We start from the raw sequence: 14905 nt of genomic DNA on the forward strand, positions 1-14905 counted from the left end.
TACTATCCCATCTGAAAGCTGTCTATATACTCTGTTCCAGCTTCGGTTGTCTCTATGTAACGTAAGTTTGTGCGTCCTGACAAGAAACGAATAATCTGCCGTCGGAGATAGGGAGTTTCCTATCCTGTAGAGTGAAAACAAATGTGAAATTACCCAACGCGCATTCTTTATCCATGGTATAATGTTATGTTGCCTGAACCTTTCCATTAACTTTTCACAAAAGAAATAACAATTTTCAAATTAGTATCGTTATATTGTGAACACATAACTTTTATGAACATGAAAAAATAATTTTATTACAAACAGTTTTCGTTTACATTCAAAATGAAGGATTATTAAATGTCATTTATAAGTTTATCATCATCGTACGAATCTTCGCTTGATGAAAAGTCAGTGGTAGTAGGTTTGGTCATCTTGGCCTTTGAGCTGCCACTTTTCTCGGATGAAACACCTTTCTGGATTTTTCTTTTGTATTGAGAGGGTTCGGGGATATCTTCATCAAAACTTTCTGAATCTAGATATTCCACGCCCTTGTGACTAGAACTTGAAGCCTTTGCTGAAGGTTGTTTTACCTGTAAAGCGTCATATGCTAAGATTAGATTTAAGTGGACACAGCTGAAGTAACGCATGGACATAGTTTATGCTAGTATCCTGGACTCCAAAATCCAAATCTACCTTATTCCCGATGCGTGCGCCAAGGCTTATCGTGCGATTTTAACTAAAATAATCAGGATCAAAATGAAGCGTCGTCTACTTCAGCATCCAAAATAATCAAATTTGTGACTTGAAATCGCGCGATTAAGCCTTGGCGCACGTATTAAGGTGCATTTCGCGAATATATTTGATTAGAACTTTTCAACAAGAAATACGACCCATTGTAAACTGTAACTTTCTCCCTGGGCTGTAAAGAAGGAATAGACCTATTCACACTTATGGCCGCGCATGAGCAGTTACAATGTTTGGCGGCATGAGTTTTACGCTTCTATGGAGTTAACATGTAAACTAAACTACGATGGACGTGTGGGAGGACTTTTTGTAATTAAATATTAAAATAAAATGCCTAGTATTTAAAACCGAGAAAGTACAATTAAAACCATGTTAAGAAATGAAGTGTTTAAGTTTTAATGGAAACGGTGCATTGATATTATAAGCCTCGGCGACGGTATGGGATCACTGCTGCATCGGCGATGTCCGCCGATGCCGTGCGGAAAGCGCTACGTATAAAATGTTCGTAAGCCTTGGCGCCCAATTTGGTGTATAGAATTTCTCATTAACTACCTCAATCTTACATCTATCAATTGAATTCGATAAAATTTCACCTAGGAAATTCAAATAATACATTTGCAACCGGCAATACAACACTGTTTTATGAAAAAAAACTCAAACGCGTAACAAATAAGGCAAAAGCAATGGTTACAAATATACGACTGGCAACAAACATTCTTTCTGCGCAATGCGCATGCTCATCTCTCGAGAATTTTACCCCCTTTTTACCCTCGCTCTACCGTTGAAAAGGTCTATTACATTATGTCATATTGTGTCTATTTCTTAAAGCAAATTTTGGCTCCTGTAGCGCCCCTAACATGTTGGCTAATCATCTAAACACCAATTTCACCTTGTCTAAGGCAGGAACCAACGAGAACTCGTCCGCGATGGCGGAGCTAAAATTAGCCCTTGTTAAGCTTAGAGGGCCAGTGAACTCCACCCCTCGACTATGGGAGCATCTAGTGGCGTTTGTTTGAACTAAACCACAGTCGAGAGTTGCTTTAAAGCTACCCACTTGGCCCTTACACTTCTAACAATAAAAAAGTTAAAGCTAAGAAAGAGAGAGGAGCAATTTTCCCTAGCCCAGTCAAAACTATCTATAATAGTGAAATTAGAGGATTATTTTGCCCTGGACACAGACATTTTAGCCGCCCATAAATGTGTAGAATAAAAATTGTATTTCATCGAATAGAATTTCAATATCCCTTAATTTGGCTTAAAATAACCATAGCCCACTTGATCACGCACGCTGGCTGCACGCGCTCTAGAAGCCCGTCCAAACCATTTTTTTACATGTTAACTCGCGAATGCGGCGCGTCACATAGGTTCGGTCTAAACTTTCAAACCCGTCTGGTTTTAACATGGGCGTCTATGGAAGGGGACCAGTTTTTTCAACGTTTTTGGCCCAAATAGTGCATCCACTGGTTCAAATCTCTTGAATTTTCAATGAGACGTGTATTGAAAGGTTTGATATTATCCTGTAAAATTTAAAGTCTTCAGCTATAATAGTTTTTTTTATAAAAAATAAAAATCATCACATAGTAGAGAAATTGAAAAGAGTTAAAACAAATTCTTAATCCTTCAATTTCTCTACTATGTGATGATTTTTATTTTTTATAAAAAAAAACTTTTATAGCTGAAGACTTTAAATTTTACAGGATAATATCAAACCTTTCAATACACGTCTCATTAAAAATTCAAGAGATTTGAACCAGTGGATGCACTATTTGGGCCAAAAACGTAGAAAAAACTGGTCCCCTTCCATAGACGCCCATGTTAAAACCAGACGAGTTTGAATTTTAGACCGAACCTATGTTATTTTCATTCTTAGGGTCGATTGAGGGGGCTTCTAGAGCGCGTGCAGCCAGCGTGATCAAGTGTGCTATGAAATAACCAACCATACCTCTTTAGAACTCTTTGACACTGCTGAAGCCGCATTGCTTGACCTATCCACTGAACTCAACTCCTCTTTTAACTCTTTACATTTATTTTTCTTGCTATTGAGAACCAAAGCAAACTTGGTGTACATTTCTTTCTCAAGTGTCTCTTTCTCCAAAGTGTATTTCTCGACCAAATTAGTTAATTTAGTATTTTGTTCTTTCAAATTATTCTGCGTTTTTTCTAAATCATCGTTAGTCTTCTCCAGACCTTTAATTCGGTCCCCAACTAATTTTAAAGCGGTAAATAACTCTTCACTTGATTCGTCCCGTTTCAAAGCCACGGAACCCAATAAGATTTTGACATCGCTAGATGGAGAATACTTCCAAGAAAATTCCGAATTTTCATCATTTATTTTTATTTCAAAGTAAAATTTTTCCGAATCTTTGCAATCGGTTAAAGCTTGTGACGTAAGAACAGCGATATCTTTGCCTGGTAAAACTTCCCTTTTGGATTCAACATCATCCAAAGTCAAAAGTGTCCCACTGAAGGAAATGTTAACTCGGGTTATTACCAAATCAACGGGAAAAAACTGATCTAAACTAACGAAACTACACATAAGAACGTATTTCAAATTGGTCTTGTGGTCCACTATTTCTTTAACCGAAATCATATTCAAGTTTCAAATTTCAAATTTAAATTACGCTCTAATTTAGCTGGAACCAACAACATACAACGATCATGTCAACAAGATGCTTGGCCAAGGGTTACGAAGGTAAAGACGATCGAGCAGACGAAGGAGGGCTGTCTAACCTGGACCAGGCTGGGAAATAAGGATATTTTTTAAACTAGTCCTTGGGACCAGTGACCCCTCTAGTCTCCGAAATAATTAACTGGTCTCCGGACTGGTCCCAGCCTTTGTTCTCCAATAGATTTGCAATTAATAAACTGGTCCCGAGGACCAGTAACCCCCACTTTTTGAATTAAAAAACTAGTCCAAGCAATTAATAAACTGGTTTTGGACCAGAGGAAGTGTGCTATTTCCCAGCCTGACCTGGACTCGGAGTCCTGAACTCTTGGACTTGAGAACAGGGCAGGCTTGGAAATAAGGTATATTTCTGAACTAGTACTCCGGACCAGTGACCCCTGATGACTTAAATATGAAACTGGTCCCGTGACCAGTGACCCTTCCCCTATTTATTTTTCTACTGGTCCCAGGACTTGTGGTCGTTCTCTCTTCTAAAAAAAATCTCTCTCCGCTTAGGGTTGTATACACAACTGGACTCATGGAGTCGAAATTTACGTTAAAATGAAAATAATTAAAGAGGTCCCCATATCAATTTTTAATAAAAGTAGGAATTAATAAACTAGTCATTGGGACCAGTGACCCTCACGTTTTGAATAAAAAAAGTGGTCCAAGCAATTAATAAACTGGTTTTAGACCTGTAAACCTGTCTTATTTCCTAGCGTGGAACAGGGCCAGGAATAAACAGGGCCGGAAATAAGAAAAATCTCTTATAGGACATGTGTCCAGTGACGCCCCCTTTGACTGGAAAAATTGTAGGCCATTGTCCACTGGGGTGTGCAAAAATAGTGTCGTATCTTCATAGTCAAATTATCAAAACTTTGGAAAAATATACTGGTCAAAAAGTCCAGTGATCCCCTTAGATTTTAGAAAAATTATGGGACATTTTAAAATTTTATTGGACAATGTCCAGTGTCCTGTGCTTATTTCCGGCCCTGGGACTCTTTGGTCCCCGCCTTTGTTCTCCTATAGATTTGCAATTAATAAACTGGTCCTAAGGACCAATAACCCCCAGTTTTTGAATTAAAAAACTGGTCCAATCTGGTTTTGGACCAGAGGAAGTGTACTATTTCTCAGACTGACCCGGACTTGAGAAGTTGAGGAAGCAGGCTGAGAAATAAAGATTGTTTTCTTAAACTGGACATATGGCCAGTAGAGCCTAAGCACTACAACCAGGCTGGGAAATAGCACACTTCCTCTGGTCCAAAACCAGTTTATTAATTGCTTGGACTAGTTTTTTAATTCAAGAAGTGGGGGTTACTGGTCCTCGGGACCAGTTTATTAATTGCAAATCTATTGGAGAGCAAAGGCTGGGACCAGTCTGGAGACCAGTAAATGATTTCAGACACTAGGGGGTCACTGGTCCCAAGGACTAGTTTAAAAAATATCCTTATTTCCCAGCCTGACTACAACCTAACCACTTTTGAAGACCTGAACTGAACCATATTATAAGACTGTCGTCAGCTCGAAGTTCATCTAAAATCCTATGTTTGATAATTGGATTGGATTTTCTTCAGACGGGCTTAGAGACATAAATAATCCGAAACGGTTCCGAATTTTGGAAAATTTCTTGTTTTTGAGTTTCAAATCGGTTTGTGGTATAAACTGCTGATATATAACTTATACAAGGACGACTTCTCCAATCTTTATTTTTTGTCCATGCGTTGCAAGAATGTTGCAAGAGTTAGAGTTAATGGTGTTTGTAGAATCCAACTCTCTTCAGTAGAAAGTACAACCTAAATTTTACCAAGTTCCAATGTCTGAGGAAACAAAAAAGACTGATATTGTTCGACGAAGTGGAAGATTAGTCAAGAAAAAGCAAATATTTTCTCCTCAAAACAGTTCTGTAAACTGTGGCAAAAACAAGAAAGCTCACACTAGTGCTCAAAACATTGCGAAAGTTAAGTCTTGTTCAATTTGCAAGAACCCATTTTATTGGTGAGTTACACCAATTCTTGAATCTTGACTGTGGCTTAATTTGGGAGGTACTAATTTGCAGAACTTTGTTTTGCAAACTTTGTACCTCCCCTTAGCATGGTAAAATAGGAGGGTAGAACATTAGCAAGGCTGGGCTCCTTTGGTGCCCCTAACATGCTTTGCTTTATATTTTTAAAGCAAATTTAGGCTTATGTGGCGCCCCTAACATGCTAACTAAATCATGGATCAAGGATGCCCACAAAAATACTTGAAACTATAATGGATGTGTAACTCCCTAGACTAATAATTAGATTGCACACTATTTCGTAGGGACAAAATCTCCTCGCACGGTGGGGGTATCTTGGTATATGTTAAATCTCACATTATTAGTCACTTATATTGCCTTGACGGTCCCTCCTATGATGAGCAACTTTGCCCTACCATACAATTGACCCTAAAAGACGCTCCCTTGTTATTTTGTTGTGCTTATCGACCACCAAATACCACATCCCCTGAAACTACCCTACTTCTATGTAATATTAGCACTTATGCTCAACGATACCCGAACTTGTTAATTGCTGGCGACATTAATCTTCCCTCGACTGACTGGTCCATTCCCATGGCGAAGCCAGGTGCTTCCCTAGACCACAGGTCTCTAATAAATCTTCTCACAAACTCCTCATTAAAACAGCACGTATCTTTCCCGACTCGTTATAGCCAAACCAGTAAAAACTGCTCCAATATTCTTGACTTAGTCATAACCCACTCAAATGTCGAACCTGAGATTAGTGAAAAATCCCCTTTAGGCCGCAGCTACCATGCAATTATATCAGTCGTCTACCCTCTCTTTAGTGCCTTTCCTTCAACCTAGTCAAAATGTCAACCCAACTACCTGTCCCCTAATTTTGCCTTGGCTGACTATGATAACCTAAATAAGGCCATTGCTGAAACTGACTGGGTATCCCTGTTAAATGTTCCGGATTTCCACTCCTGTTGGTCCACGTTCCTTCCGCGTATTCGCGAAATTATAGCTAAGCATGTCCCCTCTAAGCCCTCTCCCAACGATTCTCTTCCTACTAAGCCATGGATTTCACGAAATACCAAACGTAAACTACGGAAAAAAGAACGTCTCTGGCGTAAATTAAAAAAAGCTATAGCGAATGATCAAACTGCCAGAGTTATTTCTCTACGCCGCGAATATAATGCGGTGGTCGCTGACGCAAAGGCCGACACCCTTAAAGCGAAACGTCGGCACGACAACCGAAAACTAAAACACCTTCGCTCAAATCCTGCTTATTTTTGGAAATTTGTAAATCGTCGTATCAAACCTCCTTATACTGCCCCGGCTATTAAACTGCCAGACGGCTCGGTACCGTCCTTAACTGAATCTGCGAACATATTTAACTCTCGATTCTACTGAAATTTCACTAGCTCTTTCTGCCCCCCCCTCTCTAATTTTGTCAGATGTTCCCCCCGCGCCACTAGTTTTCAGCCCCCCTACAAGATCTGAGATCCGCCTACTACTAAAACAACTCAAAACACATTCCTCTGCGGGTCCTGATTGCATACCAAATCGGTTTCTTAGAGGGTGTGCCAACACCATATCCCGCCCATTAGAAATACTTTTTGCTCGGTCCCTAACTGAAGGTGTTCTGCCTGGCGATTGGCTCACGGCTCATGTCGTGCCGGTTTACAAGAAGTCCGGGAAAAAATCTGACCCCTCTAATTACCGGCCTATAAGCTTAACCTCTTCCATATGTAAGGCCCTAGAACAGTACCTAAAATCCACTATCTTCAACCATGTTGCGGCTTACCTCCATGACTCCCAGCATGGCTTCCTAAAGGGCAAATCCACTACCACAAATTTACTCACGACTTTTCACACCTGGCTGGGGGCTTTTGATGAGGGTTTCCCCGTTGATGTTATTTACCTCGACATATCCAAATCTTTTGACGCAGTACCTCACTCACGCTTACTATCCAAGCTTTCATGTTACGGTATAAATGGGAGTTTACTTCAATGGTTATCAATCTACCTTACCAAACGCTCTCAGAGGGTTTCTCTCATGGGTACCCTTAGTGATCCCGTTAACGTTATTAGTGGGGTGCCCCAAGGTAGTGTTTTGGGCCCACTACTATTTTTAATTTACATTAATGATATGCCCAGGGAGGTCCATAGTTCTATTGCCCTATACGCAGATGATGTTAAATTGTACAGGGTGATAAAATCTTATGGGGATGTCAAAGCGTTACAGGCTGATCTAAATCAGCTTCACGCTTGGGCTTCCCTAAATGGTTTATCATTCAATGCCTCTAAATCTTACCATCTAAAGCTCTCTCCCTTGTCGTCCTCAACTACGCAGTTATCTCCTTATTTCTTAGATGGTTCTCGTCTCACGCGTATTTCGGACCATCGCGACCTTGGGGTCATAATTTCCTCCGATCTTTCGTCGTCAAAATATTGCGCCAATATTGCCTCCCGCGCCAGTTGTGTCGTCGGGGCTCTTCGACGAAATTTCTCATTTTTGGACAACACTACACTAACTCTATTATACAATCAATTTGTCAGGCCCATTATAGAATATTGCTCGCCTATATGGCGCCCTTATCAAGTAAAGGACTCTTCTAGTTTAGTGTCCTTACAATCTCAAGCTACCAAGATTCTCCCGTCCTTGAGGGGGGTTTCTCGTGCCTTGCGCCTGGAAGAATTAGGATGGCCCACTTTAACGTGCCGCTGGGACATGGTGGACCTCCTACTTCTTTACAATATCTTGTCCGATCCTTCACAGACCTATTTTACCGTAAACCCTTCCTCCACGCGCGGCCACTCACGCAAATTGTTTGTTAGGCGCCCTCGACTTAATGTGGTCAAAAACTCATTTTTTTTTATCGAGTAGTTCCCTTATGGAACTCCTTGCCCCAAGAAATAATAGACTCTCCAACCATAAATATTTTTAAAACTAAACTTAAAAAACATTTAATTTCCCCGTAAACTTAATTTAATATCTTAAACATAACTAAAGGACATTGTATATCATATATTCGCCCCTAAAAGTAATTATCCCTATCAAACGGAGCTGTAATGGCTGGAAAGCCCTAGTTCCCTACTCAAAACCGAAAAAGAAAAAAGAAAAAAGAAAAGTTTAATTCGATCCAAGCGCCACCTGATATTTAATTTTTCATGTAATGCTTTTATCTAGCGCTGGTAGTCAGGAGGCACTAGCCAGCTCCTAGAACCCACTAGTCTACTTTTTAATATTGGGAGTTGCACATCCTATTATTCCTATAGAGTTCAAATCTTTTTCGCGCGCATCTTTTATCCATTGCTAATCTTCTGCACACCTATTTTTCCTTGTCAAAGGCAACAGAATATTTTTGTTATTAGAGCCAATTTCAGATTTAATAAGAGAATAAAAATCAATTTATTAGTACACCCTCATTTCCTAAATCTCAAGTTTATGAGTTTATTCGGATTTATTTAAAGGGAGGGTGAAGTAGAAAATCAAGTGATTTTTTATCGACCAGTCTGCATACTCAAACATTCAGGAAATACTTCCGAATGATTTTAAAATTCAAATTAGGTTCAGATTTTAAGGATAATTTTAAAGAAGGTCCTCCGGCCAATCGCGTAACGCCCTGCCTTTTTATTAACAAAATTCTCGTGGCACGTTCCGTGTTGAATGAAATTTATCACGAGATTTGATAAAATTCGCGCGCGACGTGATAATCGTGGCGCGAGACATGGAACGTGCCACGAGAATTTTGTTAATAAAAAGGCAAGGCGTTACGCGATTGGTCGGAGGACCTTCTTTAAAATTATCCTTAAAATCTGAACCTAATTTGAATTTTAAAATCATTCGGAAGTATTTCTTGAATGTTTGACTATGCAGACTGGTCTTGTAATTAGTAGAAGAATCGATAAAAAATCACTTGATTTTCTACTTCACCCTCCCTTTAAGGAAAAAGAATCAAAGTAACGGTTCGAAAAAAGTGCAAAATGTGTGCTCTATTTGCACGATTAAAGCATCTGTGATGCAGAAAAAAATTAACAATGAGAAGGTTAGTAACTAAATGGCAAATATTGAAGGCTATTTAGGTGAAATACTTCCAGATTGATGGTTCAGTTTTATTCCACAATGTTTAAATGAAACGTTCAGGCAACATAACATTATACTTTAACAGAACGGCCTTTTTTCTGAATATAAAAGGAAACATTAAAAAAAAAGATCTCTTATTGCAAAGTAATTTGTATTTAATTATTCTTAAAAACGAGAACTACTCGGGCGTCTGCGAAATCGAACCTACCTTACCCTTGCCTCTCTCAGCCTGTGAGAATTCAACCAATCCCGTATGGGTAAGAGGTTCGATTTAGCAGACGCCACTAAACCAATGGCGGGTCAGTAGCCCTCGTTTTTAAGACTAATTAAATGCTAATTACTTTGTAATAAGAGATCATTTATTTTTTTTAATATTTTTTCTTTTATATTTGGAAAAAGGCCGTTCTTTTAAGGCCGCACTCCCTTCTGTAATGTTACAAAAAATCCGTTTTTCGAAAAATTTCCCATAGAAAAAGCATGGTGTTTTTGCTGGTACATCACATCGAATAACTTAGAAACTACAGCGAAGTTACGTTTCGGAATACTTTCAAATTAACAAATAACTATTCAAGGTGTGCCTTTCTCAAAGTTTCATCAAAAACTAGGATTAGGTTCACTTGGGGGTCATGTTGCCTTTCATTTAGCCATAATCAATGCAACCATGGTCTACTTAGAGGGAATTTACATAGGCTGATTGCAAGAATTAGTTTACGTACTGTTTATAGATATAAATTTTAAAGATAGTTTTCCACAACACTCGAAAACAGCTTGTTAGCTTCCCTTTTTTTTTTTTTTTTTTTTTTTGCTAAGGTTTATAACACGACTGACTTTCTCAACACACTAAATAAAATTGAGATTGAAGTGGCAGATATTAATAAATTGCCTTTGATAACGAAGCCTTAAAAATTAAAAGATAAGTGGTCAAAATTGTTTGCCTGAAGTAACGGATATTCAAATTTTCGTTTTTAAGGGCATTATTATAAAATATCAATTTTTTGAAAGAATTACATATCTTTTATTTTTTCAACCTAAATTTCACTTGCGAAGAAAAAAAAATTTCATGAAACTTTATCTTTTAATCTGTCATACATTTGTTTTATTATACTGGTGTACATCAATACACACTGAAACTACACCAACTAAAATGCTTTGAGTAAGGCACTAACAATTGGATCTAAATGAAGTGCTACTCCGGATTCAGGATTCATTGCAATCCATTTGATGTAGCTTTAGTTATTGAAGTGCTATTGATAGTCGCTACACGCACAGAGACAATCTGGAAGTCTTTCATCAAAATTGTTAACGCGAGCAATTATTGCTTAATTACTTAACTTGTACGTATGTATCTAAGTATTTTTTCTGTAGATGATGCTTCAACAACAAATGAAGGAAAAATACACCCAAGATGCGAAAAACTTTGGGAAATCTTTGAAGGAAGTGCTTCAAGATCCAGAAGCGGAAAGGCTCTATTGTCCAAGGATAAAAATGCAACCTTGCGCTTGCATTCAGAAATATGTTCTAATTGATGGTAAGGTTCAGTTAACTTCCATTTGATCAGAAACGTTCTTGGAAAGGCCTATAAATTTAAGGCAGACTGCGCTTAACCACTTCGTATTCCACCATTATAATGTTTTCTTTAAAAACTCATCTAAAAACCACAAGGAACTAACGCTGAAGTTCATACACTCCTTTTTTCAGTAAATGAATCTCAAAAGAAAGCAGCTTTCTTATTTGAAATTCTAAAAGAAGCAAAGCGACTCAGTAGACTAAAGTGTTACTCAAAAGATGTAAGATGATTATTTCCATATAAAAGCTTCATTCAAATGGTCATACTTTATCTGCAGAAACTTTCGCACGCAACGGAAAATGGCGATACTGGAAAGAAAACAGCTGGTATTGGATTAGGCAATGGTCAAAAGAGAAGTAAAGAATTTGAACAATTCGTGCTTGAAAAAAGGAAATATTTAAGAGACGAGTTGAAACTCTGCGAAAGTGCTTGCCAGAAAGTTCTCTTTTATTCCAATAACTTTCTTCACAAGAAACTTAAAACTGAACCTGAGGTATGTTCACTTTGAAATGAAAATTTCAAATAGTTAAAAAAATGGTCCATGGGTCAATACAGAGTTAAAACATTTCCTCTTGTCACAACTATATTATACTGGAAGAGCTATCAGTCACAAAATACTTAATTTATACTGAAAAATGAACCTTACGCTAATTAAGTTGAAGATGCAATAGTCATCGCGGAAGTCAACAGTTTCTAGTAACTGAGAATCTTTATGTGTGAGAGTGCTCATAGAATATGTTTCTATCTCACATTTGGACTCGTAACTACTGTTTATTAGCTATAAGCTACCCGACGTTGCCCAGGTGTTTAAAGGAAGTGGAAACCAATGCTTCTTCGTAGACACTGAATACTAAACAGTGTGGGGCTCACCCATAGGAAAAGACAAAGATTTCTTTTAAGAAACTAACCTTTTTTCAACTATAGGGAGTTAGCAGTTCTGACCATGAAACGTCACACGCTTCTATCTCTTACTGGAGTTTCATCCCCCTAACGGTTTGAAACAGTATTCTACGCGCAAAAATGGCAACCAGAGGGCCCTGCGTGGCGTTAGACTAACTCTTCCCCGTAGCCAGTTGTTAGCTCCCTATAAAATTTCATAAAGCGATGCTTAATTAGGGGCTATTTATAAAGCGAGAATGTTATGGGTCTAGAATAGACACTTTCCCAATCTTGAGGAATACAATTAAACCGGGCACTTCTAAAACTTCTGATATCCTGCAGTGAAGTCAAAGTCGCCTCGCTAACGAATTGTGACTCTGCATAGATAACAAACATACATACAAACAAACAATTTTCTCAAATGTACATAAGATTCTACTTTGAAAATGTATAGGCTTATACCAAAAGTCAATACTTTAAAACAGTACGTGATAACGAAAATACTTTCTGACAGCGACAGCAAAGAATTGAACCGAAAAAAGCCAAAGCTCTTTGTGACATTTCAACACTTTCTTCTGAAACTTGTTGCCCAGGAAATTGTGTTTTGATCGCAGCTACTCACGGAACTTTACTACTACAATGGCGAGAACGAGCTGGAAGTAGCCAAGCCGATGCGTGGAAAGTTATTGCCGAGATGCTGACTCCCGCTGGAGGAGGGAAGCTAAACTGCTCCAAGTTTGTTCAAAAGGTAACAGTACAGTTTAATCAAGATGGATTGTGTCAGTTTATGTTCACAAGAGTTTTATGTCGTTCTGCTGTCACCGGGCTTCTTGAACCTTTTAACTTCGAGTTTTGGAATATTTCTATTGCTATATGCAGAGTTAGTGAATTATAAAGCGATTCTTTAGATTACTTAGTTTCCGAAACTGGGTTAACCCAATGGCTTTGTAGAAAAGACCATAAACATAATGTCTTTCATTAAATTGGATTCTCAAATTATCTATTACCGAATCGGGTGATATTCAAAGTTGCGAGATTTTGAAGTGTAGAACATGGCCATCTCCAAATTATTAGTATTACGTCAAGTAAGGTTAGATCGGATTTGGTTAGGTTCAGCTAGAAGGTTAGGTCCAATATGGTGTGTTGTTTTAAGAAATGCTGACCTGGATTATCTGTAGAATTTTACTTTTAAATGCAATATATAACATCACAATTTTTTTCCAGGTGACAGGTTGCAGCTTAACGACTATTTCTAAGGTATACGAACAGATGGCTCTTACTGGAGGTGATAGAGAACCACCAGAACACGGACTTAAAAAATGGTATCAAGATCAGGCTCGCAACGAAACTTTTCTCCGTGAACCCGATGAACAGGAAGACCATTATGAACCGCTGATACCTCAAAGTCACGTATCAAACATTCCTAATTCGTTAGTGAGAAACATCTCCATTAGCCTTGAAAACAATTTACAAAGGGAAATGTGTTCTAACATTCCTGGTTCTAATCAATCGAGTCGTAAAAGAAACGACTCGCCGAAAGTTATAACATTAGAGACACTTGTCCCGAATCCATCTGTGACGGACAACGTTGATTCCCCTGAAAACATTACTGACCTCCTCTGTACAGCCGACCAAATAGAAAAGAGTAGAAGTGGAGTAATGTTATAATTCCTCGTCTCAGGGTATATAGTTCTGTCGTGTATGAACCGAATGCCTCTTATCACCTGCAAGCGTATGTTGTTTTGGAAACTCGGGGGTAGATCCACTCCCTGCCGCCATTCTGGTATTCTTTTTCAGCAGAGTACAAGCTATTGCAGCCCTTGTTTCCAACCCTCTCTTGGTTCTTTTCTATCATGAATGGTAGCTATATTGTTCATTGCTAGCCACTCGCATTTTTCGTTGTACCCACTAATTTGTAATAGCACAGCCTTTAAAATTATTTTGAAGAAACCGCGTAATATCGATTAGTATATAAATAATAATAAGAAGGTATTTAAACGAATAAGTATATAATTGATGTTAATTCTACTTAAATCATTTTAAGAAATGTTGTTCCAAACATCATTTGAATCTTTGCTATTATTGACGTATGACGTCTAGCTTATGCCTCTTTTGCGATTTTTGGAAATTGAGGTTATATGATAAGAAAAAGCGCTTTGGAAACCTCACCATTGGGAGGCTAGAAGAGTCTCGTAACCCTAGCCCATCGTCGCATGTACCTTAACCTAACGATAATAATGGAGTAGAGGCTGATGTTACAGATTGGTGTCTGTAGTGTAGACGGAAGACTAGTACAACGTGATGTTTTTAGAATGAAATAAGAACAAACTAGTGTCTATGTGCGATAGACGATAACTAGTGGGTGGATTGTTGTATCACTAGCCAATATAGGAACAATGGCTAGTTAACGTTTGGAACAACGTAACGAAATACAATTTTCCATATTTCTGTGAATTGTGAACGCACTCCAGAAATTGCTAACACTTTTGCTGCGATTTTCAAACTGCGCATGCTGTCCTGTGTGTGTTTTGCTACACCCCACACACACACAAGACAAAACTAAGTCCTTGACATACGTCACTGGGAGAGGTAATAATTGTTCAAAGTTCTATCAAATAAAATAATAATTCACTTGGAAAGATGTGTCATATTATTTTAATGGTACAAAAGACTTCGAAAACATCGGGAAATGTTTGCTGGTAGGGTTGCTTAAGCTTTTTAATAAAGGAAATATGGCTTACCGGATGTTGTCCATTTATAAAAGCCATAGAGAGAATTTTCTTTGAAGTGAAATTCGAGGTTACGAAACTAAGTCTAAACTTTTCTACGAAGGACCAATAGTCGAAATAAAGGTTTTAGTTCTCGCCTTGAACTTAAGCTTGAGGGACTTTACTAATATTGTACAGCAAATTTCATGCACTGTGGAATACAATTTAGGAGTAATCTTAAACAATTTTGGTCGTAGTTTATAAAACATGAAGGAGAAATAATTAAGTT

General features: G+C 38.2%; 2 protein-coding genes across 4 annotated transcripts; one reads left to right on the forward strand and one right to left on the reverse strand.

The window, feature by feature from the left end:
• Positions 1-269: 269 nt before the first annotated feature.
• On the reverse strand, positions 270-3421 carry LOC149678795 (uncharacterized). The gene is made up of 2 exons (XM_089836745.1): positions 2669-3421; positions 270-572 (listed from the first exon to the last, which is right to left on the reverse strand). Exons 1-2 carry the CDS (start codon positions 3314-3316, stop codon positions 336-338), a joined length of 885 nt encoding a protein of 294 aa, XP_089692871.1. The 5' UTR covers positions 3317-3421; the 3' UTR covers positions 270-335.
• Positions 3422-4621: 1200 nt separating this feature from the next.
• Positions 4622-14547, forward strand: LOC149678796 (uncharacterized). 3 transcript variants are annotated; one of them, XM_089836748.1, is made up of 7 exons: positions 4622-5386; positions 9325-9424; positions 10828-10990; positions 11161-11249; positions 11307-11522; positions 12423-12656; positions 13133-14547. In XM_089836748.1, exons 1-7 carry the CDS (start codon positions 5205-5207, stop codon positions 13574-13576), a joined length of 1428 nt encoding a protein of 475 aa, XP_089692874.1. In that variant the 5' UTR covers positions 4622-5204; the 3' UTR covers positions 13577-14547. The 3 variants fall into 3 exon arrangements, with proteins under 3 accessions (XP_089692874.1, XP_089692876.1, XP_089692875.1); XM_089836749.1 differs by lacking the exon at positions 4622-5386 and adding an exon at positions 8717-8842 and having other exon boundaries at positions 9319-9424; XM_089836750.1 differs by lacking the exon at positions 9325-9424 and having other exon boundaries at positions 5247-5386.
• The last annotated feature ends 358 nt before the right edge of the window (positions 14548-14905 follow it).

The sequence above is a fragment of the Phalangium opilio genome, unplaced genomic scaffold, assembly GCF_054372755.1.
Source record: "Phalangium opilio isolate 3A_F unplaced genomic scaffold, DU_Popi_V2 ptg000042l_1, whole genome shotgun sequence".
In the NCBI taxonomy this organism is placed as follows: domain Eukaryota; kingdom Metazoa; phylum Arthropoda; class Arachnida; order Opiliones; family Phalangiidae; genus Phalangium; species Phalangium opilio.